The 25,634-nt window shown below is 47.3% G+C and overlaps 1 protein-coding gene across 1 annotated transcript; it reads left to right on the top strand.

The window, feature by feature from the left end:
• Nucleotides 1-1,441: 1,441 nt before the first annotated feature.
• LOC144118513 (carbonic anhydrase 7-like) lies at nucleotides 1,442-22,003 on the top strand. Its single transcript, XM_077651434.1, has 7 exons — nucleotides 1,442-1,600; nucleotides 5,196-5,228; nucleotides 12,926-13,105; nucleotides 14,544-14,695; nucleotides 16,644-16,736; nucleotides 17,967-18,197; nucleotides 21,741-22,003. Exons 1-7 carry the CDS (start codon nucleotides 1,528-1,530, stop codon nucleotides 21,867-21,869), a joined length of 891 nt encoding a protein of 296 aa, XP_077507560.1. The 5' UTR covers nucleotides 1,442-1,527; the 3' UTR covers nucleotides 21,870-22,003.
• Nucleotides 22,004-25,634: the final 3,631 nt, after the last annotated feature.

Consider the following 25,634-nt stretch of genomic DNA (forward strand, 5'->3'; position numbering starts at 1 on the left):
GCTTGTCCCCAGCGTCGGCTGAGCTTCAGCTTCTCAAACCTGACGTCGAGCCTCTGCATCGGCTTCACCATTGCTGGCGCCTATTGGCTTGGGCTCACCGATGGGATCCTTGTTGTCTATATAAAAGGCGCACCTCTTCATTCAATACAGATTAATTAATACTACGTACGGAGTGTATCACTTTGTTCAATACAGATTAATTAGAACAACGCACGTAGCTAGAGAAACGTAGTTAGAAGAAGGAAAGTAATGCGAAGGAACGAAGTGCTTTACCAATTATTAATCATGACTATAGCCCTTTCGAATAATGCCTGGCTAATAACGCGACATCCAATGCACTGCCTTGTAGATATTATAGCATTTTTAGAAACAGTCTATAGTGGATAAAACCAAACATCATGTAAACCCCTTATAAATCTGCCACTCTTCGCTGTGGCTTGTGCTGTGGCTTGTGCTGTGCATCCCTGAATAATCCTACAACGTCTCTCAGTGTTCTACACGCAGCGCCTTTATTCTTCTTTTCGTGGCCCGGTAAACCATGCCGCGACTGACAAAGGATATTCCACGTCATGCTTTTGAGGCGCACACTCCCATGTGACCGTGCGCCTCGTGTGCTCGGAATGACCATGTTTTCATGGTACCTCTTCATTCGCCATAGTTCTTTTCTACTTCCTTTCGCTAGAACCGGCACAATCGCTCGATTCTTAGCGCGTCCCCCAAACCTATTAGCACGGTCTGACCCAGACGAGGCTTCATTAAAATAGGTTGGCTTAATACCGAACATAACAGGCTCCGTTCCAGGTTAGAGACAACTACGCCATTTTTGTGCCCAGGTGCAAGGGGAGGCACTGTGCATATTAATGTATACAGCGCCCCCTATAACATTTCATTTTCTTAGAATCCCAAGATGACGTCACGCCTCTATTTTTTTTCCGCCCAATGACCACCCCCGAGGCCTTCGCAGCAGAAGCTCCACACAAGCTTAAATTGCGGATCCTGCAAATACTGTCGCATCCCTTATCACTTCACGGGGTTCAGACACGTTTCCGGCGCGCATGGACTCGTAGGCACGCAAGCAAACACCTTGCAGCTGGCACGGTGGCTGCGATAAGTGAAGCGGATGTGAGGCAAAAAACTGGCCCGACACGCTCCACATTCCAGCACACATTCACACATGAAGCAAGAAAGCAAGCAGCGAAGCGAAATACGACTTATTTTTCCGTTATCGATGTTGTTCCCTTGTACAACACCGCTCATGGTACGCCGGAAACAAGACCGCTGAGTCAAGACACGCGCAGCTGCCATTTACTGTGCACCTGCGGATGCGCGGACTGGCGTTGCAGGTTAATTAGGTTTCGGCTTTGTTCTTTGTGTTCACTTCAATCTCGGACTGCTCAACTCTCGACGGGTACATCAAAGAGGAGAGGGCGCTCACGGGGCTATTTATTGTCGCTTCAGCAGCCGCAAGCCGGAAGCCTATCTGGTCTAGGGTAGGAGCGTCACCACATCACTGCAGGGCCCATCACTATGGGTTGTTTCACTTTCGATGTGAAGAATATCGCCAGTTGGATTTGCTATTGCTTGTTCCTGCTGGGTGCATGTGAGTACCGATATGTGGTATACGGGGTTTAACCGCTCGAACCGGCACGTGGGCGTTCGAGGGACGCCTTGATAGGGGGCTCCGGATTAATCATTCGACCACCTGCGGTTCTTTCACCCTATCAAGCGCCGGTCGCAGTTTCTCTTCAATAAAATTCCTTTCTTACCACTTAATTTGTCAACGAAGACATTAAAAATGTAATTACCTAGGTTTGTAACGCAAGAAAAGTAACTAGGAACGATTATTCTTTTCAAACGTGCCCATGCACAAATTTTCGTATAAAATGTCGCAATGGTGGAGAATTCTAGCATCGGTATAGACGAATTAGTCACGTGAGTACTACAGCGATCGAGAAAACACTTTTATTTTAGTGTCTATATGACGACAGAAATGAAAAAAAAAGATGTTATTACGGCTGAAAAAATTACAAGAGCACGGCAAAAAACGCGCACCCTTGCTGAGTGCGTTCAGAATAATTATTTACTGCGTTCGGTTGCTAATCAGAAAAGCGCCCCACTTGTGAATATCAACAGTGCTTAATTCGTATTAAATAAGGAAATGGCATAGCTGTAGCATATTACCAGAGAAAGCTGCGAATTCACAACGCGCACGATTGTGTACAAAGCTCCTGAAATGGTTATCGCCCACATATATCCCACAGCGCACGAAGACCTCGCATTTCTCCCTTCATCGAAATGCGTCCGGGATTTGTTTTCACTGCCTTGGGCTTTGCAGCCCAATGCCAAAGCCATTGCTCCAAAACGACGAGTAGCATGTAAGCGTCCTTGGGCCGTATTTTGTGATGATTAACTTCGCGATTTATACCTTTATTTTGTTATCATTGGTCTCCACCGGTTACACTACCGAATCACCTGACAGGCATTTCTTGTTATACTGTCAGTCATAACATCACGAGTCGCAGCTACCAATGGTGGAATAACAAAACAGTGACTAGAATGGTTACGGAATTCGGCTCCTCAATAGACATATCCACTGCTCTATCAAAGGAATGGTTTTCATACTAAGCTACTGTTTCATTTGAGCCACTGCAAGACGAACGTCTCCTTCGGCTGTTTCGAAACTGCTCACCGGAAGGGCTCATTCACACCTGAGAATCGCAGAGGTCACGCGACCAGCAGTCGCCTGCGACTACATCACAGTTCGACAACACCGATGTTCACACTTCCAAGGGCGACCTGCAGGTCGCCTTCTCGTTCGATTCTCGTTTGAAATGAGAACTCTTGGGAATGACGCCGTTCGCGCGCTTTCGAGAGTTTCGTCTGCTTTGGCCGCGTCTCCTGCGCTCGCGCTTGGCCCTCGAAAGTGCTCTGGTCCCTCGATATTAGCAATTTACTGCGACGACCTGAGCGAAGAGGAGGATGTAGCGACAATGTGCACCGCGGCCGTACAAGCGCCCTGCCAGCCAGCCTGGATGCCGGCCGCTAGTGTCAGAAAAATGTGCTAGTATGTTTTTTGTTCGCGTTCGTACCATGCTCTGGGAAGTCGAAATTCAAAAATTAATCACTTTTGAGGGTCGTTGGCCAATACCGAGCTGCTGGATACAAGCAAATTTCTTCTCATAGCCGCTTTGCTGCTGTTGCCCAAAGCGGCTCGATCGCCTGGCGTCTGCTTTCTCCGCTGCTGAAGACGTCGCGGAAATCGAGCATATTTTTATATTACCATGAGACGGGGTTCACAATAAAGGCGTGACGAAAGTAGCATCTTGGTTACAGCGCTGGTCAGTTCCGAAACACCCTCAGCTGCGCCATCGATGTGAGACCAGCTACGCTTAGTGATGACTACGGCAGCCAAGGAGCAGGAAGCGCAGCTCGGCGCACCCGCGAGCGGCGTCGTTGCCCAAAGCTCGGCTCTCTCGCTGATTGGTTCAGCGGTTTGCGACTCGCGGTCGCGAGGCTGCAAAATCGAGCAGCGAGCGACTGGCCCGCGACTGTCGCTTTTCGACCAACGCGACCGTTTGCGACTGTCGCTTTTCGACCAAAACAGTCGCGCGACCTCTGAGACTCTCAAGTGTGAATGAGCCCGAAAACTGTCATTTCATCTGTAAATCGTTTAGTTTAATTTAGTTTAGTTTATAGAGTATAACGTTCCAAAGCGACCCAGATTATGTGGGAAGCCGTAGTGGAGGGCTCTGGTAATTTCGACCACCTGGGGTTCTTTAACGTGCACTGACATCGCACAAAACACGAGCCTCTAGAATTTCGCCTCCATCGAAATGCGACCGCTGTGGCCGGGATCGAACTTGCGCCTTCCGGGTCAGCAGCAGCGCACCATAACCACCGAGCCACCGCGGCGGCTAAATGGTCTTCCCGTATATGGCGTCATCCAGTGAATCTTGCTCTAAGTAAAATGTTGAGAGATTTTTCGCTCGTTCGCATACTTCTCTCTCCTTAAGTAATCCCTTATCCGATCGCTTCGCATAGCTTTATGCGCTTATGAACTAATTTCATTCTAAAGCTGAGCCTTACTTGTGCCTCTCTTTAGTTGCTATCATGCTTCTCTGACTAGTCCTGTTGTTTTCTTTGCAAGATATTTCATCTTTCCACTTTTTCCTTCCCCTGCTTATCTCCCCCGTGCACTATGGTTTTCTTGTTCTCAAAAGTATTTAAATAATGCATCTACTTCTTGCTGAAATCAGTTACTTCTTGCCTAGTCACCCCAGCTAACCCTCCAGTGCCGCTTTAAACGGGCTCTGAAACGCCTTCCGAGGAGGGCCCATTAACTCACTTAATCACTGCACTGTGTTGCCATGAAAACCAGAGCCAAATAATACTCTTCTACACGCAGCAGACGAACCACAATCACGCGTCAATGTTGGCGAGCCCTTCCCGGCGACTTTTTAATGCTCGCACCCTCCTCCGTCCCCCGCATCTGCGTAGACATGGTGAGAGTGGCCATTGGTTAGATTCTTTCAGACGTCAGGCAGCTACCGTGGCCGCGGCCAATAAGCCGCTTAGCTCCGGCGGGTCGGGAAGCTCCGCTCCCAGAGAGAGGGGGGGGGGGGGGGGGGGGCGAAGGAGCGCCTACCTTCCAGCTTGCAAAAAGTGACGAGAGGAGAGGGAAAGGCGCGAAGACGCTGAAATTAAAATTTTAACTACAGATAACTCCGCTTCTACAAGGCACATTTAAAAAAAATTCTTGCTGGACACTATTCGTGAAGCGGCGTGCTTCAATATCCCAGGTATGCCGCAACTTTATTAGAGCCCCCTTCACAGCCTCTTTAAGCTTCTCCTACTTAGCTAAGCACTCGCATAATTAATGCTTTTGTCCACGCCTTGTGTGAGGTGGCTTTCCCAACACCACCTGCCAAAACTTGCCGGCACGGTTTTTCTTATCGCATCAATCATCGCTGACGTCTGCAGGTATCGTCATATCCCTGCGGAAGGTGGTATACGCGCCTCACGAGTTTGTTACAAAAGAAGCAGCATTTTGGGCGGAAATGTAAGTAGCTGTTTAAAGAAATGGAATCGCTGAACCCTTCTTTACGCATCGACAAAAATAACTCAGTGTTTCGCACGCCCAGTGTTCCTCGAATTGCATTACTGTTTTCTCTTTCTTTTTTATATTTCATTCGCAGGCCGTGGAGCGGACGAATGGAGTTACGGAGACGGTGAGCGAGCCCTGTTAGGGCCTTTGCTTTTGGTGGCCCTAGACCGTGTCTTTCCGGAGCAGTATACAGGGTGTCCCATGCAACGCTACCAATGGAGTACAAAAAAAGAACTGGCTCGTCTAAAGTAAATAAAAATGAAGCAGTATTGTATGTAAGTGATTAGCGAAGGCGGGAGCGCATGCTATATTACAAACAAAATAGCTATTTGTAGTTGGAAAATTAAAGCCGATTTAGCTTACTTGGCCAAATGCGAAGTATGCCCGTTAGTACGCCGTGTTTCATTTCGCTTTGTGCTACAGACTACGATTTCAGCGCCAGGCTTCAGCTAAAGATCGGCGAAATTGGTGATTGGGGACCTTGTTTTGGACTCCTTAATCCTCTTAAAATTTTCAGACCGCTTAAGGCAGCTTGAGAGGGCATTGCGATCGCGGTGTGTTCTGCCTCCATAGAGCACGGATGAAAGTTGATGAAGACCTCGACATGCAATACACATAGCGAGTGGATGGCAGTTTATTGCGAGACGTGGTCGGTTGCGACGACAGCACAGTGCACTCGTGCAGTGGCCAGCGAAGCTGATCTGTTCGCGCCGCCACCATAGTTTTTTTTTTTTATTTCTGTAGGCCTATAGCTGGCTTAATTCTGACACTCAAACAGACAGCGGGGTTTTTCGAGATCGGAATCCTTAGTGCTAGAGCACGAAAACCACTTGCTCGTAGGTAGCCAATAGAAGTTCAAACCGGTTCGAACACAGAGTCACGCGCAAACGACTATAATTAAGCTCATAAATTCGGGACGTCGCTTACCAGCAAATCAAAATTGCGAGCCAGGTTTCGCGAAAATTTCCACAACTCCATTAAATGTCCCTCGGCTAGTTTTTTGAGGCTCGGGGAGAGACCACACGCTTAGCAACATGTGTCCTGGTCCCGTGGTTTTCTTCACAGACGTTTAGTTGGAGCACACAAAATACCCCTGAATCTCAAGACCTATTTAGCGTAAGCTGAAGCCTCTGTCTTGGTTTTCATTATCTTTAGAGTCTTCAGGAGCTCCGTAAGTGCTCTACTATGAGGCTCAAATAGAAATCACAAAAAAATTCATGGCCTGAGGACTATTTAAGCAAAGCTGCACATAATTTATCACTGTTTTATCATGAGTCCCAAAACGATTTCTTGAAACCTGATGTTGCCCACAACACTACATTTGCTGTATCATGCCTAATACTTTATTAGCCGGTTTCCATTTAGTTTTTATCTTATGTCTTGATATTTACTGCCACTTATTTATAAAGGCACCCATTTTCAATTCTAAGGGATCTGCAAGTCATTTTAGAGTGCTTTTGTTCTAGCCTTATTAGTTCGTCAGACCCCCCCCCCCCCCCCGTTCTCCTTGTAATGCCGAAAAAAATCCAATTGGAAAGAAATAAAAATAGGAATAAATGAATAGAAAAACTAGTATGAAGCAGTTTGAGGCAAACCAAACAGTTTAGTTTCAGCTGTCACGTGAATTCGTGGTCAGACGCGAGGTTAAGATCGCGCACAAAAATTCAATTAGAAACGAACTCCCCACCGCAGACTTCGTCTGATCTCTCATATGATGTCTGCCTCGCCCGGATCCGTCTATACTTTGTCGAGTTCAGTTATGAGCAACCACCGAAAAGCCGATTCTGCCTCTTCTGATCTGTCTCTCTCTCTGAGCCCACACCACAACGCCCAGAGATCCGTTTTTCATTTGCGTTGTTCTAGTTAACGCTGTTCAACTCAATTACTAGCAACCATCACAAATCGCATGTCTCGTTAAAAATCTCTATTTTCGCGTCGAATGGAGCTATAAACGGCCATCACAATTATACATGCACGAACGGTCTGCTCTGCCAGTCTTCGTCTCGTTCACGTCAAGTTTTGTTATGAACAACCACTGCTTCATACGCCCTGTCACCCGGGCACGTCATGGTATAGTTTACGTTGAATTCAACCAAAAATTGCGACTAGGCTTCGTGCAGGGCTGCGCCACGAATGAGCCCTGTCTGCTTGCCTCACAAACTCTCTTTTGCTACAGGCAAAATATCTAACTCACTTCCTCTTATTTGTTAGAAGAGATTAAAGCACTCGCGTGTTCAATATTTAAAAGCGGCTTCCACACCTGGACTAAGTTGGCGTTTTCATCGTGTGTTTCAAAACGAAGGAAAAAATAAGGTATTGCCACCTAATGTTGCGATCACTTCCTTCCTTGCATTTCAACGATAATGTATTATTATTTTAAAAATTCTAATTCGGATTCTTTATTTATAGTTGGAATAACAAAAAGATGAGTAAAACAATATCTGCGGGACCCGTAGCCACAGGCTAGTCATGGGTCCAAGGAATTAAATACAACCATACAGACACTCCGTCAAGCCGCCGCGGTGGCTCAGTGGCCATGGCGCTCGGCTGCTGAACCGAAAGACGCGGGTTCGATCCCGGCCGCGGAGGTCGAATTTCGACGAAGGCGAAATTCCAGAGGCCCGTGTACTGTGCGATGTCAGTGCATGTTAAAGAACCCCATGTGGTCGAAATTTCCGGAGCCTGTCACTACGGCGTCCCTTGTAGCGTAAGTCGCTTTGGGACGTTAAACCACCATAAACAAAACTACACTAGGCACTCCAGCAAATACGCAATTCCAACTAGGAACAGTGGGAATTGTGTATTTTTACATACAACGGCAAAAATAAACAAAAATATTTGCGTGAGGCGGGCAAGAACGACGTGTAAAAATGGAAGCCTATATTATAACGCATTCAAGAGCGAAGCTAGCATTCCGTGAGTAGGAACTGCAGCGAAATAGCAACTGAAAAAAATTTGGAAAAATACCCACCGGAAATCTAACGCATCCAATGCCGAAGAGTTTCACTTGAACGAGATTTCAGCGGAATGCAAATTTCCGTTAAGCGCACATTTCGAGGAAAGCACTGACACACAGTTTCCGGGTCTGCGAAGTTTGCGAACTTTCGTAGTGCCATAAATTTACTACGTAAACCACGGGTTGTCATATCTGATGTAGGCGGGCATCGCTTCGCAGCTGGCTCGTAGCCCACAGAGTAGTTGTGCATACTGGGTATATATATCGCACCTGCTTATTCACATCCATATCTACAGCCACATATAGCAGCACAGCTAATCGGCCGAATATGGCAAATGTATTGGCAAAGGCTGGGCCTACAAAGGGCCAGCTTAAAACCATCCTTTTCAATGTATTGGCAAAGGCTGGGCCTACAAAGGGCCAGTGTAAAACCATCCCTTTCCAATACAGGGCCAGTTATCTGTGCTGCTACGTGTGGCTGTAGCTATGGATGTGACAAAGCAGGTGCGTTACCCAGTATGTGCCACTACTGAGCGGGCTACAAGCCAGCTGCGAAGCGATGCCCACCTACATCAGATATGACAACCCGTGGTTTAGCCGGTAAATTTATGGCACTGCGAAAGTTCGCAAACTGCGCGAACAATCATGTTTTGTGGAGCGGTGCAATCGCCTTTGTTTTCTTGAGTGGCAGGATTCTTTTTAGTGGGTTTCAAACTCAAATATGGTCACGTGGTGGTGACAGCAGTCCGGCAGACAGGAAGTAAGCAGAGGGTTTCTAGAAAGGAAACTAAATGGGTGAACCAGTTTGAAGTTTAAAATTAATTTACTTTCTTTACCGGAAAGAAGGTGGCTAGGGCAAAAAGCTGCGCCGGTGGCAGCTTGACGAGGCCCTATAGTTACAAAAGTTGGCAGTCATCAGCGGGCGTCAGTTACACTAGAATGTGTTATATACAACACAAGAAAGTAAACAAACAAATAATAAAAGCTCTAACATTAAACATAACCAAAATTAGAAATGTCGTGAACACATGTCACGCAAGAGGACACTTTTACGCACATAAAAAGAGAAACCCCATGCGGTTGTAATATTGGTTTGAACTTAATATTGAACTACGTACACAATTGGTGCAGATTACCAAGTTATGACAAACAAACAATAAAACAAAGGGTTTCAGGGAAAACAGGCATAGGAAATGTTCACAAAGCGCTCGGTGTGTTGAATGCAGCATCATATGGTAATCCTTCAGAAATGAGACCTTTCAGCTTTAATTTGTTTAGTAACGATGGTAATGTGTACACTTGAGCGATCTTGAGCGATCTAGTTGGTACGTGGGGTAGGTTCGTGCCATGTTTCGGGTAAGCGCGTGTTAAAAAGTTTATTTTTTACCAAACCAGCGATCTGAAATAAACTCTTATTAGAACTTATGCCCTCAGATACAACAAATCGGTGGCCGTAATGGCAGCAAGTATGCTTGGCGGTCGTGGAAGATAGAATGGCTAGCGTTCTTGTCCACACTCAATCCCCACTCGTCCATGGCAACTCGGGCTAGGGCCCGAGCTGCCGCGGAATCTACAGGGGTCCCGGACTAGGGACCCCTCCTATAATTTGTAAGGGACTGGCCCTTATGGCCAGTTCCCACTCTCTCTTGTAAATACTCATAGATAAATCCGTTTCACCATCAACACCACCACCGAGCCTGTGTCGCTAAGCCTAGGGGCCTGTCATGTTCAGTTCTGCAGACACTCGATAATTTTCTCTTTTGTAGCGAAAGCTGCATTGGCCACGAACTCGCAGTTTCGCCGTGCTCGCACCGCACCACGTGACCAACTACGTGACTGGTCACGTGACCAACCGCGCGACGAACTACGTGACAACAACTAGCCAGACAACCAGACTAACCTGGACTTGCAGTCAAGATTAACCAAGGTTAACCAAGCTGTGCCTTATCTTTCGCTACGTATATCCTGGCATTGCCGAGCTAAGCCACTGCCGATTTTGTTTTCTTACGCCACGGATGACGTCAACGCGCTATTCTTAAATGTTCAAAGCAATACGCCGCGTGGTGGCGGCCAGAGGAACTAAAAGCGCTTGTCCCGAATTCCTGGGAAGGCTTCACACCATGGAGGAAGGAAAGAATTAAAGAGAGGCCGTTAAAAAAATATTTTTTGAAGCCGGACTTGAGGGTTAATCCTGTTGGCCACCGTCTCAATGCGCTTGCGAATGGGCAGCAGACAAAAAAGGTGGGTGACGCCGCTGCGCCCAACGTCGTTGCTACTGGCTGTGCCATCGGCCAAAGACTTTAAGTGGCCATTGTGAAAACACGTGACTTACTTCTGGCACTTTTCTGTCATACAGCTTAGAGAGGGAGGGCCTCTCCTTACCTTTCCTTCCCCCGCGCTTATCACAGACGCAGACTCCACACACTTTTCGCCTTCGTGACCCTCCTAACCCTCCTAACGCATCGCATTAAAAGGGCACGGAGACTGTCTTACTATGAGCTGACTGATGAACATCTTCGTGAAGAAATGACTGAAGCTGGTGGAAAGGGAGGCGGGGGGAGAACCAAGTGCCGTTACTTACTACGGTGGCTTACTGGTGTTGGTAAGATATTTGCTGGCATTGACGAGACGCTCGAAGGAGCGCCGTTCTTGTTTGATTGAATCAAGAAGCCGATAGGTCGGCAGCCGATTCGGGCCGGAAGCTGGAATTTCTGTAGTTTCTTGCTTCGTGCAGTGCACTAGCAGATGCGAAGCTGGTCTCGTACCTGACTGCCTTTGTACAGATGGCATAGTTTTCTCCTGAGCACTGTACCCCAAAACCAGTATCATCAAATCTCATTCCCCTACGACCTGTTCTGAACAAACTGATGACTATATCTAAAACTCGGAGCTGAAAAGAATCAGCATGGTGGTTTTGGACAGGGCACAGTATGCGTTGCTAAGAAAGAGAGGGCACACTCTGAAGTAGCTGGAATGAAAATGAAAATTGGTTTTTGGGGAAAGGAAATGGCGCAATATATGTCTCACATATCGGGGGACACCTGAACCGCGCCGTAAGGTAAGGGATAAAGGAGGGAGTGAAAGAGGAAAGGAAGAAAGGTGCCGTAGTAGAGGGCTCCGGAATAATTTCGACCACCTGGGGATCCTTAACGTGCACTGACACCGCACAGCACGCGAGCGCCTTGGCGTTTCGCCTCCATCGAAACGCGGCCGCCGCGGTCAGGTTCGAAACAGGGAACTCCGGATCAGTAGCCGAGCACGCTAACCACTGAGCCACCGCGGCGGGTCAAGCAGTTGTTGCAAACGCTTGTTTTGTAAGACAGACCCCGAGGTTGCGAACATTAATCGCGGCATTAAGATGTGGACCTACCGATAAATCCGCCTTTTTCACGACGCGACTGCGCATGCGCCCATCCCCTGGCGGCGGTGTCGCGAAACATATTGGAAGGGTCGCGCGCTCCACTCGAGACCGGCCGTGGAAGTGTAATAAACCGGCTTCCTACGCGGGGTGCGTTGCTGCAGCCGTCGGGCGTTCAGCGCGACGCATTTGGCGATACCTACGAAATATGTTGCATGCGGCTGCAATGCCCAATATGTAAAGGGAAGCAAACTCGGATTTTTTCGCTTTCCGAGCGCTTCCCGGGACAGCCTTCGACGCGAAGCGTGGATAAAAGCAGTTCGCCGGCTCGACGATCGTGGCCGCCCTTGGGCACTGTCAAGCACGTCAAGACTGTGCGGGAATCACTTTGTGACAGATACGGACGAGGTACTGTGTTTAAATGCGTGTGTAGTCTATCACGAAGTGTTTTATTCATGGGCAGGAAGGCCTCGAATGTCACCGCGGCACCCAGACTTCGTTCCGACGCTTTTTGCTTTCTCAAGCAAGAAGGCCGAATGGGCAAGTGCTGTGAGCCGCTTTCAACGCGCGATGGAGCGGGCAACGAAAAAGAAGCTACGAGAGCATTCACGCATGGTGCTAAAATTTTGTCATAATCTCCTATGGAAATTTCCTTGTTTATGCCACTACACCGTGGCCAATCCCTCCGTGTGGGTATGTGCCATGTATTAAGAGGCAGAAGAAGAAGGTGCGTTATGCGTGTGTTCGAATCATATCCATGATGAAGAGCTCTGCGTGGTATCACCGGAATGGATCAATGTGCGCTTTTCGCGCTCGTCTTTATGGACGCGCATGCTTGTTTAACCTATGCAGCGGTGTGCTGTGGGAAAATACAGTGAAATGCTAACAGAGCTGCTTTGTTGCGAGTACGCTTGTGCTTTTATAGCTCGTGTAGCTATTCTACGATTGCTTGTGGAAACTGTTGTCCCCAGTCGTTTTCTGTACTACGGCGTGCACGATGTAGTATCCACCTTTCATGGATGGCAGGCATATACAGCGGAAAACGCCAACCTCACTGATCGGGGATATTTCATTGAACATTATGTTCCGAATGTAGCCTTCATCTCTGAAGCGGCGGCCCTTGCTCAGCTGGTGTTCGCATCACATGCCGGATGATCGGAGATACTGAAGAATTTGCTCTTCGGTGGGCACTGCAGCCTGCCTCGGACTTCGCACCCAGCCATCAGTCAATCCTAGAAATCCTCCAGGTACCAGGTGCTGCCAAGGTCACGCCATCGTCGACAGATTCCAACAAAACGTGCTCTGGAGCGGCACTCAGTCCGGCCGGGTTGGGCGCGCAGTACCCTACCAGTGAGCTTCCAGCGTTGTACGCGAGGTGGCAGCACAGGAAAATGAAAAAGGCGGATTCTCTCTTGCCCATGTCCGTACTCTGCATTCCATATGCAGCCGCGGGTGAATCCGTGAATCTGCTCGTCAATGTGTACTGCGTGCGCGTGCTGCTTCGCAGGAGTCGCGCAGTGGCCCTACCTCCAGCTGGAGGCGGAGAACCAGTGCGGCGGGTACTACCAGTCGCCCATCAACATCGTCAACGGCAGAACCACCTACAACTCGTACATAGGCCCGCTCAGTTACCGCGGCTACCTGGATCCGCTGCAGAATGTCTCCGTCGTCAACGATGGCCACACGGGTGAGCGCAGCAAGGTGCATCGCGCGCCTTTTTATGAGACGTCTACTGACGGGCTTTGCATTCCCGGTCATTGAAGGTGAGCATTTATCAAGCAACAAAAGAAAAGGAGGCCAAGGAACCAGTCAGTAGAAGATCGGTTGAGGACGGAGACAGAGGTTTAGATTTACATCCTTGATATCGTGTAGAAGGTTTCAATAGTGGAGGCTCATAGTCCAACGTACGTGCCTTTAATGTTCGTGCCAAAAAATCGGTCGAACACGGTCCGGGAAGAGCGCTGCCCACGTCAAGAGGAGAAGACTGGGGGGTCAAGTATGTCCAAAGAAAATGTCCGGTTAGCGATCGTTCAGATAGATTAGAACTGAAGTATTCGATATCATATATGAATGCAAGGAGGTTTGCTTATTGTTTATCTAACTTCAAATAGGTGTTCCAGTTATCTACAGATGGAGTAATTGAGGAAAACGGCTGGTATTTTTTTTTAACGTGGTTCTGAATCCAGTTGTCTGACTTGAATTTTTAAGGCCGCCACGGTGGATCAGTGGCTATGGCACTCGGCTGCTAACCCGAAAGACGTGGGTTCGATCCGACTGCGGCGGTCGCATTTCGATGGAGGCGAAATGCTAGAGGCTCGTGTACTGTGCGATATCAGTTCACGTTGAAGAACCCCAGGTGGTCGAAATTTCCGGAGCCCTTCACTATGTCGTTCCTCATAGCCGGAGTCTCTTTGGGACATTAAAGCCCTAAAAAACATAAACGAAACTTGACAAATTTTTGCAAGGCCTGCGTTTTACGTAGGCTATGCAATGCTCCTGACTAGCCTTCTAAAACTACAACCCTCAAAATCCTATATTAAAAAAGAAAGTAAAAAGCGACTAGCCCCACCATGGCTAGTGTAGTCATGAACACAAGGATGCGATGATACGATCAGGACGACCGCATAATGAACACACAAGCGCAGTGAGTTTGGTTGGTTGGTTGGTTTTTTGGGGAAAGCAAATGGCGCAGTATCTGTCTCATATATCGTTGGACACCTGAACCGCGCCGTAAGGGAAGGGAAAGAAGGGAGTGAAAGAAGAAAAGGTGGAAGAGGTGCTGTAGTGGAGGGCTCCGGAATAATTTCGATCACCTGGGGATCTTTAACGTGCACTGACATCGCACAGCACACGGGCGCCTTAGCGTTTTGCCTCCATAAAAACGCAGCCGCCGCGGTCGGGTGCGTTTTTATGGAGGCAAAACGCTAAGGCGCCCGTGTGCTGTGCGATGTCAGTGAGTTTGACAAGGTCCAATTTTCCGGTGGGAACTGCATCTTAGCGCTTTAGTTACATTCTGTATCCTATCGCGGTGTGCTTTACATGCTTGAAACGAAACCTGACTTATGAGCACGATGTGCACGTGTGCGGTGTCTTACTCGAATATTGTCACTGCCCTCGCGAGACAGTGATTGCGACCCCGGGGGACTCTCGCAATGTGCTGTTCACCGGGCCATACTTCGGAGGCTACTACAGGTTCCGCCAGTTCCATTTCCACTGGGGAAACACTTCTGCCATCGGTTCTGAACACTTGATCGACGGCCGACCCTTTCCCTTGGAGGTAAGTTACGCCTGGGAATACGTCACCCTCGGCTCCAGACAATCAACACGCGCGTGCTTCTGTTAGCAACAAATTGTTGGAGATGCCTCGCAAATCTGCAACTCAGATGACGCGCCCTTCTTTGTTCAAATTCTGGTTGTCGCATTAGGTAGCATGGTGCTTGTCGCATGCCAAGTTCGGCACCTGTTAGGTATTAGGTAAATTAGAAAGAGTACAGAACATGGCAGTCCGCTTTGTCTTCAACAACTGCTCAAAGAACTTCAGTGTAACAACTGCAAAACACAGTCTTGGCTGGGACACGCTTGAAAAACGAAGAAGAATCCTTCGTCTGAAATTCTTTCACAATATCTTCCATTCCAAAACAGGTATAGAGCCCGGCCGGTACATGCTGAGTCCCAGTTTCATTTCGTCGAGTACAGATCACAGGAACAAGGTGAAAGAAATATACTGTAGAACAGACCTCTTCAAAATGTAATTTTTTCCCCGAAGTATCTGGGAATGGAATCAACTTGATTGCTCTGGTGCAACTGTCGTATCAAATGTCTCTTTTATTTCTATGCTGAATTGATTCTATTGTTGCATATTTCTGATTGTTGATGTAATTCCTGCATTTACGCTCTTATCTTGTATTCCCCCCCCCCCCCCCCCTCAGTGTAATGCTGTAAGGGCGCTGTGGGTACACTGATAAATAAGAGCGTCGTTGATACCGCTTCCAGCTTCTTGCTGCCTGAGCAAGAATTGGGCTGAACTCTCGTGTGAGCTCTGTGGCTATAGCTATAACCTGCGAGAGCTTGCCAAATGTACAAACATAAAAGTGTCCGTAGACAGGGGTTGACTAGATTAGCTTTACGCTATAGCGAACACTTACTTACATCTTGGAGATAACCATGAAGCTTACACGAGAATTCGTCCCACTTTTTACTCGGACCGCGCCAAGTCGACGTCGGTGTCCAGTTCGCCTGCATATTTGGTGGCACCAGTCTACCGATTTCCTAAATGCATCGCGTTTATAGGGCAAACACGCAGCACTTTCCTGACGAATGTCCGATGTCCTGTGCAGCCTCGATAGAGAGGTCCACAAACGAGAGGGAGGGGACAGTTGTGACGAAAGGAATTGCGTCGTGGCAGTCTCGCTTCACTGCACCGCAAGGGAAGATAAGAAGAACGTGAAGAGATAGGGGAGAAAGGAGGACTGCAGCAGCAGACTATGCACTGTCTCAAGCATGAATGAAAGGGTCCAGCGAGTGCACTTGAGCCCAAGGTCGTGATATATAGATAAGCGTATTGAAGGGAAATTGAGTACGAAGAGGGAATCGAGCCGCAGAGCTTCTCACAAAGTTCCTCTACCTTTTGACAGGATCCTTCATTGAAAAGACCCTGTTTTTGGCTACAGCTCGTACAGGCGATGAAAGACACCGCGTTGACGCCATTTAACTCTACGCTGTCTTGTTTCGTTTATGCCTGGCGGTTACGCAGACTCTCCATTCCCTTAACCGCAGCGTCTGTAGGCAAAAGACGAAGTGGACTAAACGTGTTTTAAATCAATCAATCAATCAATCAATCAATCAATCAATCAATCAATCAATCAATCAATCAAGAGCGCAGAACATCTTGTGCTTAGCATAATGCCAGTCATACAGTTACCGTTGCAGCTGTCCTAATAGGATTTGCAGGCGGCCTTATAAATTCGATTCGAGGATTTGGAACGCCGTTGGTAGATACCAAAGAGATAGCCAGGTTGCTATCATTTCCTAATGAGTGGAGCAGATCGTCTGGCAATATTACTACGTACCACGATAAATATTTATTTTGAAACCGAAACAACCGTAGATTTATGCGTTTAATTGATGTTATAATTTTGGTTGAGATGTGAAATAAAATAACCTGCAGTCAGCTCTCGTAGATAACGAAGGTACAATTAATTAAGCTCTCTCGCTTATGATTTCAGGCTCACTTGGTGCACATGAATACGAGGTACGCCACGGATGAAGAGGCCATCAAGCATCCCGATGGACTGGCTGTCATAGCCGTACTCTATCAGGTAAGATGTGTGTATGGCGAGGCAGTGTATGGCGAGTGTATGGCGAGGCAGGAGACAAGCTTAGAGCATTCATTCCTCCTTTCGCTGATCAACACGTGCGGTGGGCGAGTGACCGGCTCTGCTCATGTTAGAAAGGAGGCGAAAATTAAGTATAATAGGCAACTTCAGGCACATATTAAGCACTCCTTTTTTAACTGTGGAGGCATCAATTGGTCCTATATGAGTGTTCGGCAGAGATATTCCTGCGCGCTATCAACTCAGACCATATTTAAAGGAATCTTTCTTGCCTCGACCACGTCGTTTTGAAACTCCACAACGCTCAGCAAGATTCCATCGCACATAATTTTTCTGTTGAAAATTGTGGCAATCTTTAAAAAAATTGGCTTTTTGAGGTAAAATCATGGTTTTTTCCGCGCAAATTACCAGTGTTGGCGGACGCGAGAAATTTGGTGAATCGTCTTAGTTAGCCGGTTAACTGATTTCTGATAACTAAATTGTTAACTATTAATGTTCAGAGACTAGTTGTTATTAGATAATTTTAGCTGCCCGTTAGTAATGACCACATGAGTTTTTGGAATTTCAAAAACACGATTACTGTTGCTGTTGTGCTCGGTAAATTTTGAAAATTTCTCGCGCAATTCGAGAGTCGTCAGCCCGCGGTGAGCGCCAAACGATGCCTATCAAATCGCGTCACTCCGTGGCACACATGCCGAGTTACTTTTCCTGTCTAATAAGGCTAACTACTATGCCTGTTAGTAACCGCCAGCTACAAATCTCTCATTGCAACCAGGCGCCTAACGCTAATAGTTAAAAATGTAGTTATTAGAAACTAGTTATCTAGTTTAATATAGCTTAAACGATTCATTGGTTTTCTGGTGTCCGCCAACACTGGTTAAACTATGCCGCAGAAACCATAATTTTACCTCAAAGAGCCTATTTAAAAAAAGTATTGAAAGTCTTTCCGGAAAAAACCTTGCATCAGTACCATCACGCTTCACCCGCAAAAGTGTCTCGGAATGCTCATGACATCGCGTGCATAAATACTGATTTCAATGAAGTCTGGCTAAAATATGAGTGTTGACGTCTCGAATCCAAATATACATCTAGACTAGCGTCCAGGTGCTGATAGAAAATAATCTATAATACAGTGACAATAAAGGTATCTCCTAGCGTTAGCATAAGTTTCATGACAAGTAGCAAAATTCTAAAAAACGTTGTGTTGAACCACAGGTTAGCCCAACTGACAACCCTGCGCTGGCCAGCATCGTGGGAGCCCTGCGCAAAATGCGCCTGGAGCAGAGCACGAGTGTGCAGCTGCAGAGTACGGCGGCACTGAGAGAGCTGCTCCCGCAGAACGCGTACAATTTCTATGGCTACGACGGCTCCCTGACGACGCCGCCTTGCTCCGAAGCAGTCATCTGGACGGTGTTCGCTGAACCGAGCAAAGTCAGCGAGCAACAGGCGAGTGTCGTACCTTCGTCAGATAAAAAAAAAAAAAAGATGGGGAGTGCAACAGTTGCCAAAGGCGAACGTGTGAGAACACCTGAAGGAGAACGCCTAAGGAATTATTAGATAATATAAAGCCTCCAGTGTTGTTTTTAAATGTTGCCGTGTCTCTGTACCGCTGCCCTCTGCCCAACTTCAGGGTGAGGTGTACATTTAAAAAGTAACTTTGAACTAATATAATAAATAAATAATAAAAATAAATAGAACATTTTGGGAAAGGGCAAAGATTCTTCGAAGTAATAATAATAATTGGTGTTTTGGGGAAAGGAAATGGCGCAGTATCTGTCTCATATATCTTTGGACACCTGAACCGCGCCATAAGGGAAGGGATAAAGGAGGGAGTGAAAGAAGAAAGGAAGAATAGGTGCCGTAGTGGAGGGCTCCGGCATAATTTCGACCACCTCGGGATGTTTAACGTGCACTGACATCGCACAGCACACGGGCGCCTTAGCGTTTTTCCTCCATAAAAACGCAGCCGCCGCGGTCGGGTTCGAACACGGGAACTCCGGATCAGTAGTCGAGCGCCCTAACCACTGAGCCACCGCGGCGGGGCATTCTTCGAAGTAATTTCTTTTTTTTTTTCACAGTGGACCTGTTAGTGGCTCACTTGGCACGTAAGCGTCATCGTCGTTGGCGTAACGCGTTTCGTGAAAGCGACGACACTGTCGCGTCATCGGTGACGTGACGTCATGTGAAATCGCGTGACCGTGACGTCACCGGTCACGTCGCTGTTACGTGGTCGGCACGTCACTGGCAGTGAGGACCCACCCGTGCGGGCTCTGCTCAGTTGTCGGTGGGGCCTCTTCCTTACATCGCACGCAGCGAAAGCTTAAAGGCGTACAGACACACAACTTCGGACGCAGACGAAGAATACGATTTGTTTGGTGGGCGTAAGACAGTCGCAGGCGTTGAGCTGAACATAATTTAATATGATTCGGAATGTTTCACAAGGAGTCGCTCCGAATTTACACCCGCGTCTGCAACGACGTCGTGATGCAGTTACCCGAATAATCGCGACGTCACGTAACTCCCCTGTAAATAACCAGAACTTGGCGCTTGCCGGCGTTGCGCCGACGTCATCAGAAATGAGCAAGTCTTGGTTGAGCGGTCGAGCTATGCCACCAAGGTCCACTTCAGCGCTGGTGCCGACGGAGACCGAAACTGCCTGTACGAAATCGTTTGTAAATAATTATTGAAGCTGCGCGCTGTTGTTTTGAGTTCGTCTTCATGATTACTGGGCGTGTAGGCCTCTTTCAGGGCAAAAGAACGGGCGCCAAAAACCTTCGTGTCTGTACCCTTTTAAGTATCAAAAGCAAAAGCTGCTGCGCTGGTCAAACGCCTTAATGAAAATAAAGCAGAATCGTAGGGGCTTTCTGTTACTAAAGTCGCCGATTCGTCGAGAGAGGTCATGTGACCTTGCGATGTCATCAGAACCTGCCCATCGTGACAGGTGGCAATTAAATTAATTAAAATAAATTCAGTGCAGTCGCCACCTGCCCACAGTGGCACTGCACATCGTGCGATGTTGCGTCCGGCGTTAGTCGCAAAAGTCGCCGATTGGTCGAGAGGGCGATGATGCCACAGGTCACGTGACCTTGCGACGTCATCACAACCTGCCCGCTGTGGGAGGTGGCAATATGAGAGCACTTACGGACGATTACTTAAGGGATTGAAATCTTATGCACTGCACAATCAGGACAACCTAAAATATCATGCACAGAAACCTCTACTCAATGACCTCGTAATTTGACACAACCTGAAAATAGAACCCGGAAATGATGATGATTATGGATTTTTATGGCGCAAGAGCATCTATGGCCAATGAGCGCCACAGCACAATGTATTTTTAGTCTACTCAAGGTGGGGTCAAAGACCCATTTCACAAGCATTCCACCCTAAATAAACCGAGCACCAGAGTAGGGGAAAACTTGTACCCATTTTATCACCGGTGGGTACCCGGCGGCACTGGGGTACCCCGCACCTCCCGCATGCGAGGCGGATGCTCTACCACTCGGCCAACGCGGCGGTAGAACCCGGAAATAGAATATGCCTTCTTGATTTGGATTCCACGTCAGTAAAACTTTATTAAGAAATTCGAGATTTTAAACAAAAAGAGCCGGTAGATTTATCTGCAGAAACTACTCTATATATTTAAGCGTCATAGATATTAAAAGCGCACTTACCCTGCCCTAACTCGAACAGCCAAAGCTTCTGACATTTCCATCTCATATAGAGAAACTTTATCAGAATCAATTGCGTGTCTCCGCAACCCATATCAAGCCGGATCATTGTATTCTTCTTTCGTTCCAGTATCTACACAAACAGCAACATACATTCGCTCGTACTAACCTATAAGTCGCTCGCAGCTTCTTTTACCGATGTTATTTTTTTAATAAACTACCAGCTGACGTCGGTTTTGCCCAAAACCATGCCACATTTGTTAGCTAAAGCCTTTTCTAAACCCTGAAGTACAACTAGTTGTGCTAAAATTTTTTTGACACGTCATGTTTGCGTAGGTCTTCTTAAAGGTTTGCTAAAATGTGTAACAAGTTTTGCTTCCCTCCATGGCAGTGCACTTGCGAAGCGTTTTACCCCCCCGACCCCACATGCATGGCCCGAATGGGCCCATGGGCTATGTACCATATATAAAGAAGTAATTTGCATCCCCGCTGTTATAAATCACTATGTGTCTCCCTCCTCGCCAAGGTATGGCTCAAACTGGGTTTTGTGCTGTATTGGGAGCGCCAATCACATTTTCACGGGCTAAGTGACGATTATCTCGTAAAAAAATGGTCTATAGACAGTCTATAGATATTTTATAGACTCTATTGCCATCCTACAAATACTTCTTTTTGTCTATTCACAGTATACAGAGTGTGTGTAAACAGAAGCCTCCTAAAAGTGTATGGTCATAAATGTATTATAGATTGTCTACAGAAAGTCTATAGACTTTATGAACAGAAGTCTATGAACGGTCTATAGACTGTCTAAAGAAATGTTTGTAAGGGTAAGGTGAGTGCGAGAACCGCTCCCCATTGCATTCACCCTATTTGGCCTAGCAAAGAGCGGCTGAGGAAAGTCGAATGATAGCAACGTACAATTTATTTATATATTAATTGTAAAGTGCTCCCTAGCAGCCAGACGCAGGCTTCACTGGCACCCTCGGTAAATAATAATAACTGAATAAAAGAATAATAAATTAATAAATTGGGAAATCGTGAACAAATACCAGAGGATTAATGACCTCATCAGTAAAAGTGGTAAGATACGCCATTGGCAGAGTGGGGCCCATAGGTTGCATGCTGAGACGCCAAACACAAGGCTTTGTCGTGCACGCAGCCCGTCTAGGCTTAACCAGGCTTAACGTGGACCTTAACCATTTATGCTACATATACGTGCATACAGTGAAGGTAGACAATACATAATATGCTCTCAAACAGCGGTCCACAACGCTACGGGACCGAATCGTAACCACATCATTTCTTTTTCTTTTTTCAGCTGCAAGCATTCCGTGACCTCCAGAGAAAGTTCGAAGGCGGAACGGAACCACTGGTGAACAACTTCCGGCCTGTCCAGCCACTGAACGGCCGTTACTTGTACAGAAATTTTCCTCTCACGTACGGATGAAACCGGCAGATCCACTGCGCCCAAGAAGCCGCGAAATACTTTCCTTTGTAAAATAAACAATGATAAAGCTAAGCTGCAGAGGCTTCCAGTCGGCCAAGTACCGTTTACACGTCTGTAAATAAGCAAGTCGAAGAGGATGCCGAAGCATGTACGCCGGTTGGCCAGTCCTTATAATAGCACTCCTATAGCTACAATAATAGTGCAGGTGCGGCGCAGGCACGCGCAAATTAGTATGAAGGAACTAAGATGATTAAAACAAATTATGCATTTTAGCCCATCTTTGACTAAAGGCGCGGGACACAAGGTAAGCGAGACTGAGTGCTCAGACCTGTCTGCTTGCTTTGTGTCGGCGTGTGCGTCGCGCCTTTAGCCAAATATGAACAATTACCAACTAGTCCTACAAGACCTTAGCTAATGCATTTTTGGTCAAAGCGCCAACCGGTTGCCTTGCATATCGTTGTGTGACGTGAATGTTTAGGAGCATATAGCGCCAAAACAACGGACACTTTTTCCAGTTAATAATCTGAAAGCACGTTGTCTTATAGGAGTGTTGGGAAAGCCTTAGTTAGGGCAGTGATTAACTTAAACTGTCCAATATAACTGGATGAAATACTCCGTAATCCTCCCAAGATTACGTTAAAGAACATTTTTTGATAACTGTTTATTTGTTTGTGACATCCCCATCTGTGGTCAGTGCCCACCCGCTTTGCTACGTAATGAAAATGCGCAACTTGCATTATGTCGCGCTGTTGGGACAAGGCAAAGCACTAATATCGAAAGATGGCGGTGCTTTTTTATACCCCTGACACGAATAACGGGTCCATGACTTCTTTCGAAAGAAAATAAATTATTTTTCGACCTGCCTGTGAAATATTTGTGAACACCAAAAAAGATTTTTCTGAGAGCCTCTTTATACTTCACAGTTTTGCTCATCTTTTTGCATTTTTGCACTTCGGGGCATCCTCCGACAAAAATGCGTTTCACACCTACGACCCTCCACCTGTCAGCCATCCACCCATCTGCACCCTTCAGCAACAAGAGACACAAGTATCAGCGGAAAAAAAAATCGGCAGCCAAGCCAAAATAAAATACTCGATGGGAAGGCAATCAATCTAAAAGCAAAATGTAGTACGACCAATACTGCTAACTGTGATGTGTATATCACACGATGTGATATCCTGCATGTGCATTATTTTTCGCAGTTTGTTGTTGTTGCCTTAGTGACATGGCACATACTGACGACAGGGGATAGGCCAGCGTTCAGTGAGGAGAGCAGTTTGCTGAAGTATTTCTTATACAGCGCGCGTCTTGTGTCGCATAATTTCTATTTTTTTTTTGCGACGAATTCTCCGCAACATTTTTCGCTCGGCTTGGCTCACCTTGCGAAGCATACGCTACCAGCTTTCCACCTCTCTCCCCTCTTTTCATACACTTTCCCTCTATTTTCATTTGCCGTGACATGAGCTCAGCACTGGCGCGTGCACATTTCTCTGTGCGGATAGGAGAAAAAGAAGACACGTAAAGTGCTGTCGGGCGCGTGTCCTGGTTCTGCAGGCTTTCGCCCGACATTCGGCTCTGAATTCTTCCCTGTGTGACCATTCCCCGCCCGTCTGCATGCGCCATTTTCCGAAGGCAGAACTTCTAGATCGTTGAGCGGTCAACTGAGGAGAAGCAAAAAGAATGCACGTAAGTATTCACATGCTACAATCTTAACATTAACCTGGGATCAGCCTGCGATTTCTTATTGGTGTTCCTGCCTGTTAGTCTATCTTAACTGCCAGGCTAACGAGTCCCACATTTTTCAGTTCGTGTGATCTCGCTGCATGACGTGTGTCTGTCTGCATCTGGAAGTCTCACTGTTGTGCTCGAAGTAAGAATGGTCTCCGGTCTGTGACATGTGCTCCATTACAACCAGGGACCGTATTATATAAACTGTAAATTTTCTATTCTTTATTTCATGTCCATTTGGTCCGCTGTCATTTATCACTCAGATATACCGGCGGCTTTCATGCGTCTGTGGGAAGCTACTCGGCCATTGGGTAGTTGGCGACCGGACCTCACCCTTGGCTGCTGCCATCTTTTGCGATATGCAGTATGATTTTCTGCGAAATGGTCCCTACTGTGACACCAGTGCAAGTCCTTTATAAATTGAAAAAGACATAACCGCGGAACTTGTGCTGCACTTTCAAGCTCCAGGGGCATGACGTGAGTGGCGCACGGCAGCCCGATGATGATGTCTGTTTCGATCACGCTCGCGGTACACTTCACAATTGAGAAGCACTGCATAGTCCTGTTCGTGTTCATACTGAGATTAAAAGGAAGACCTAGACTGGAGGAAGACAAGCAATGTGTATTACACTGCCAATCCGGTCCCAACTTCAGACAGTGCGAGCCAAGAAAAATTAGTCGTAGTTCACGTGGCAGAGCATCAGCGGGACAAACAAGGTCAGGAATTTGGTGGGGACGTCGTCAAGGTGGCTGGCTTAGGAGTGGGGTATCAGCAGAGATGTACGTCTCCCCCCCCCCCCCCCCCCCCCCAACTGATAACGACGATGCTGTGATCCTGTAATGACACGCGATGCTGCAAAAATGCCATCATTCTCTGGAGCGGCGTTTCCCAAAGCATTCAGGGACACGCTGCATACTACGTATTTAAGTAGCCACGTAGTATGCAACGGAAGAATGATAGGTGTAACGTTAAGAGACCGGAAGCGGGCAGAGTGGGTGAGGGAACAAACGAGGGTAAATGAGATCCTAGTCGAAATCAAGAGCAAGAAATGGTCTTGGGCAGGGCATGTAATGCGAAGGCAAGATAGTTGATGGTCCTCGAGGGTAACGGAGTGTATTCCAAGAGAAGGCAAGCGTAGCAGGGGACGGCAGAAGGTTAGGTGGGCGGATGAGATTAAGAATTTTGCGGGGATACGGCGGCCGCTGCTGGCAAAGGACGGGGTTAATTGGAGAGACGTGGGAGAGGCCTTCGCCCTGCAGTGGCCGTAGTCAGTCTGATGATGATGATGATTATAAAATATGCACGACAGAAAGGGGAGTGAAAATCACTACCACGCACCAGTATCTAACCTACCGCATATTAGTGGGTTCGACTCGTAACCATGTACAGCGCATGCCTATTGCTTTGCTATGACTCATCCTATCGTGCTACAAAGGTCAAATCTCTCTTGAATTTACGGTGGTGAGGCACATAGGCTGCAGATCTCGACGCCGCTGGTTCGAACCCCGCCGTGGCGGCCGCATTTCGATGCAGGTGAAATTTCAAAAACACCCTTGCGCTGGGCGATGTCAGCGCATGTTAAAGATCCTCAGGTGGTCTAACTTAATCCAAAGCCCTCCACTACGGTGTCCCTTATAGCCTGAGTTGCTTCGGCACGTTAAATCGCACATACCAATACCACTTGTGGGATCGGTCGCTGACCGAGCGACTGGTGATAGTTCATCATTACTGACCTTCCCACTGTATACATGCTTGTGCAGCCGGGTAACACAATCGCAAGCAACGCGCGGGAGGGTGAAGGTAATTGCATTTAGCGGAGTAATATGCACAAGATGGCGACAAGTGAAATCAAACGAGGTGCTAATAGGCAGATTTCGCTCGGTCCAGAAGTGTGGCGAGTTCGAGATCGCATACTTGTCAGCGGGTACAAAGGCGAGCTTGCGAAGTGCCCAGCTCAAGAGCATTTTTTAAGAAACATGTGCACATTATTATAGATTTGAAAGACGATTTGAAACCAAAAAAACTGCCTCCGTCCA

The sequence above is a fragment of the Amblyomma americanum genome, chromosome 2 (assembly GCF_052857255.1).
Source record: "Amblyomma americanum isolate KBUSLIRL-KWMA chromosome 2, ASM5285725v1, whole genome shotgun sequence".
In the NCBI taxonomy this organism is placed as follows: domain Eukaryota; kingdom Metazoa; phylum Arthropoda; class Arachnida; order Ixodida; family Ixodidae; genus Amblyomma; species Amblyomma americanum.

Excerpts from the sequence above, each read along its gene's own strand:
- LOC144118513 (XM_077651434.1), top strand. The coding sequence starts at position 1,528 with ATGGGTTGTTTCACTTTCGATGTGAAGAATATCGCCAGTTGGATTTGC. Across the intron at positions 13,106-14,543 it reads CGTCAACGATGGCCACACGG|TGATTGCGACCCCGGGGGAC; the intron begins GTGAGCGCAGCA and ends CTCGCGAGACAG. Across the intron at positions 14,696-16,643 it reads GCCGACCCTTTCCCTTGGAG|GCTCACTTGGTGCACATGAA; the intron begins GTAAGTTACGCC and ends TTATGATTTCAG.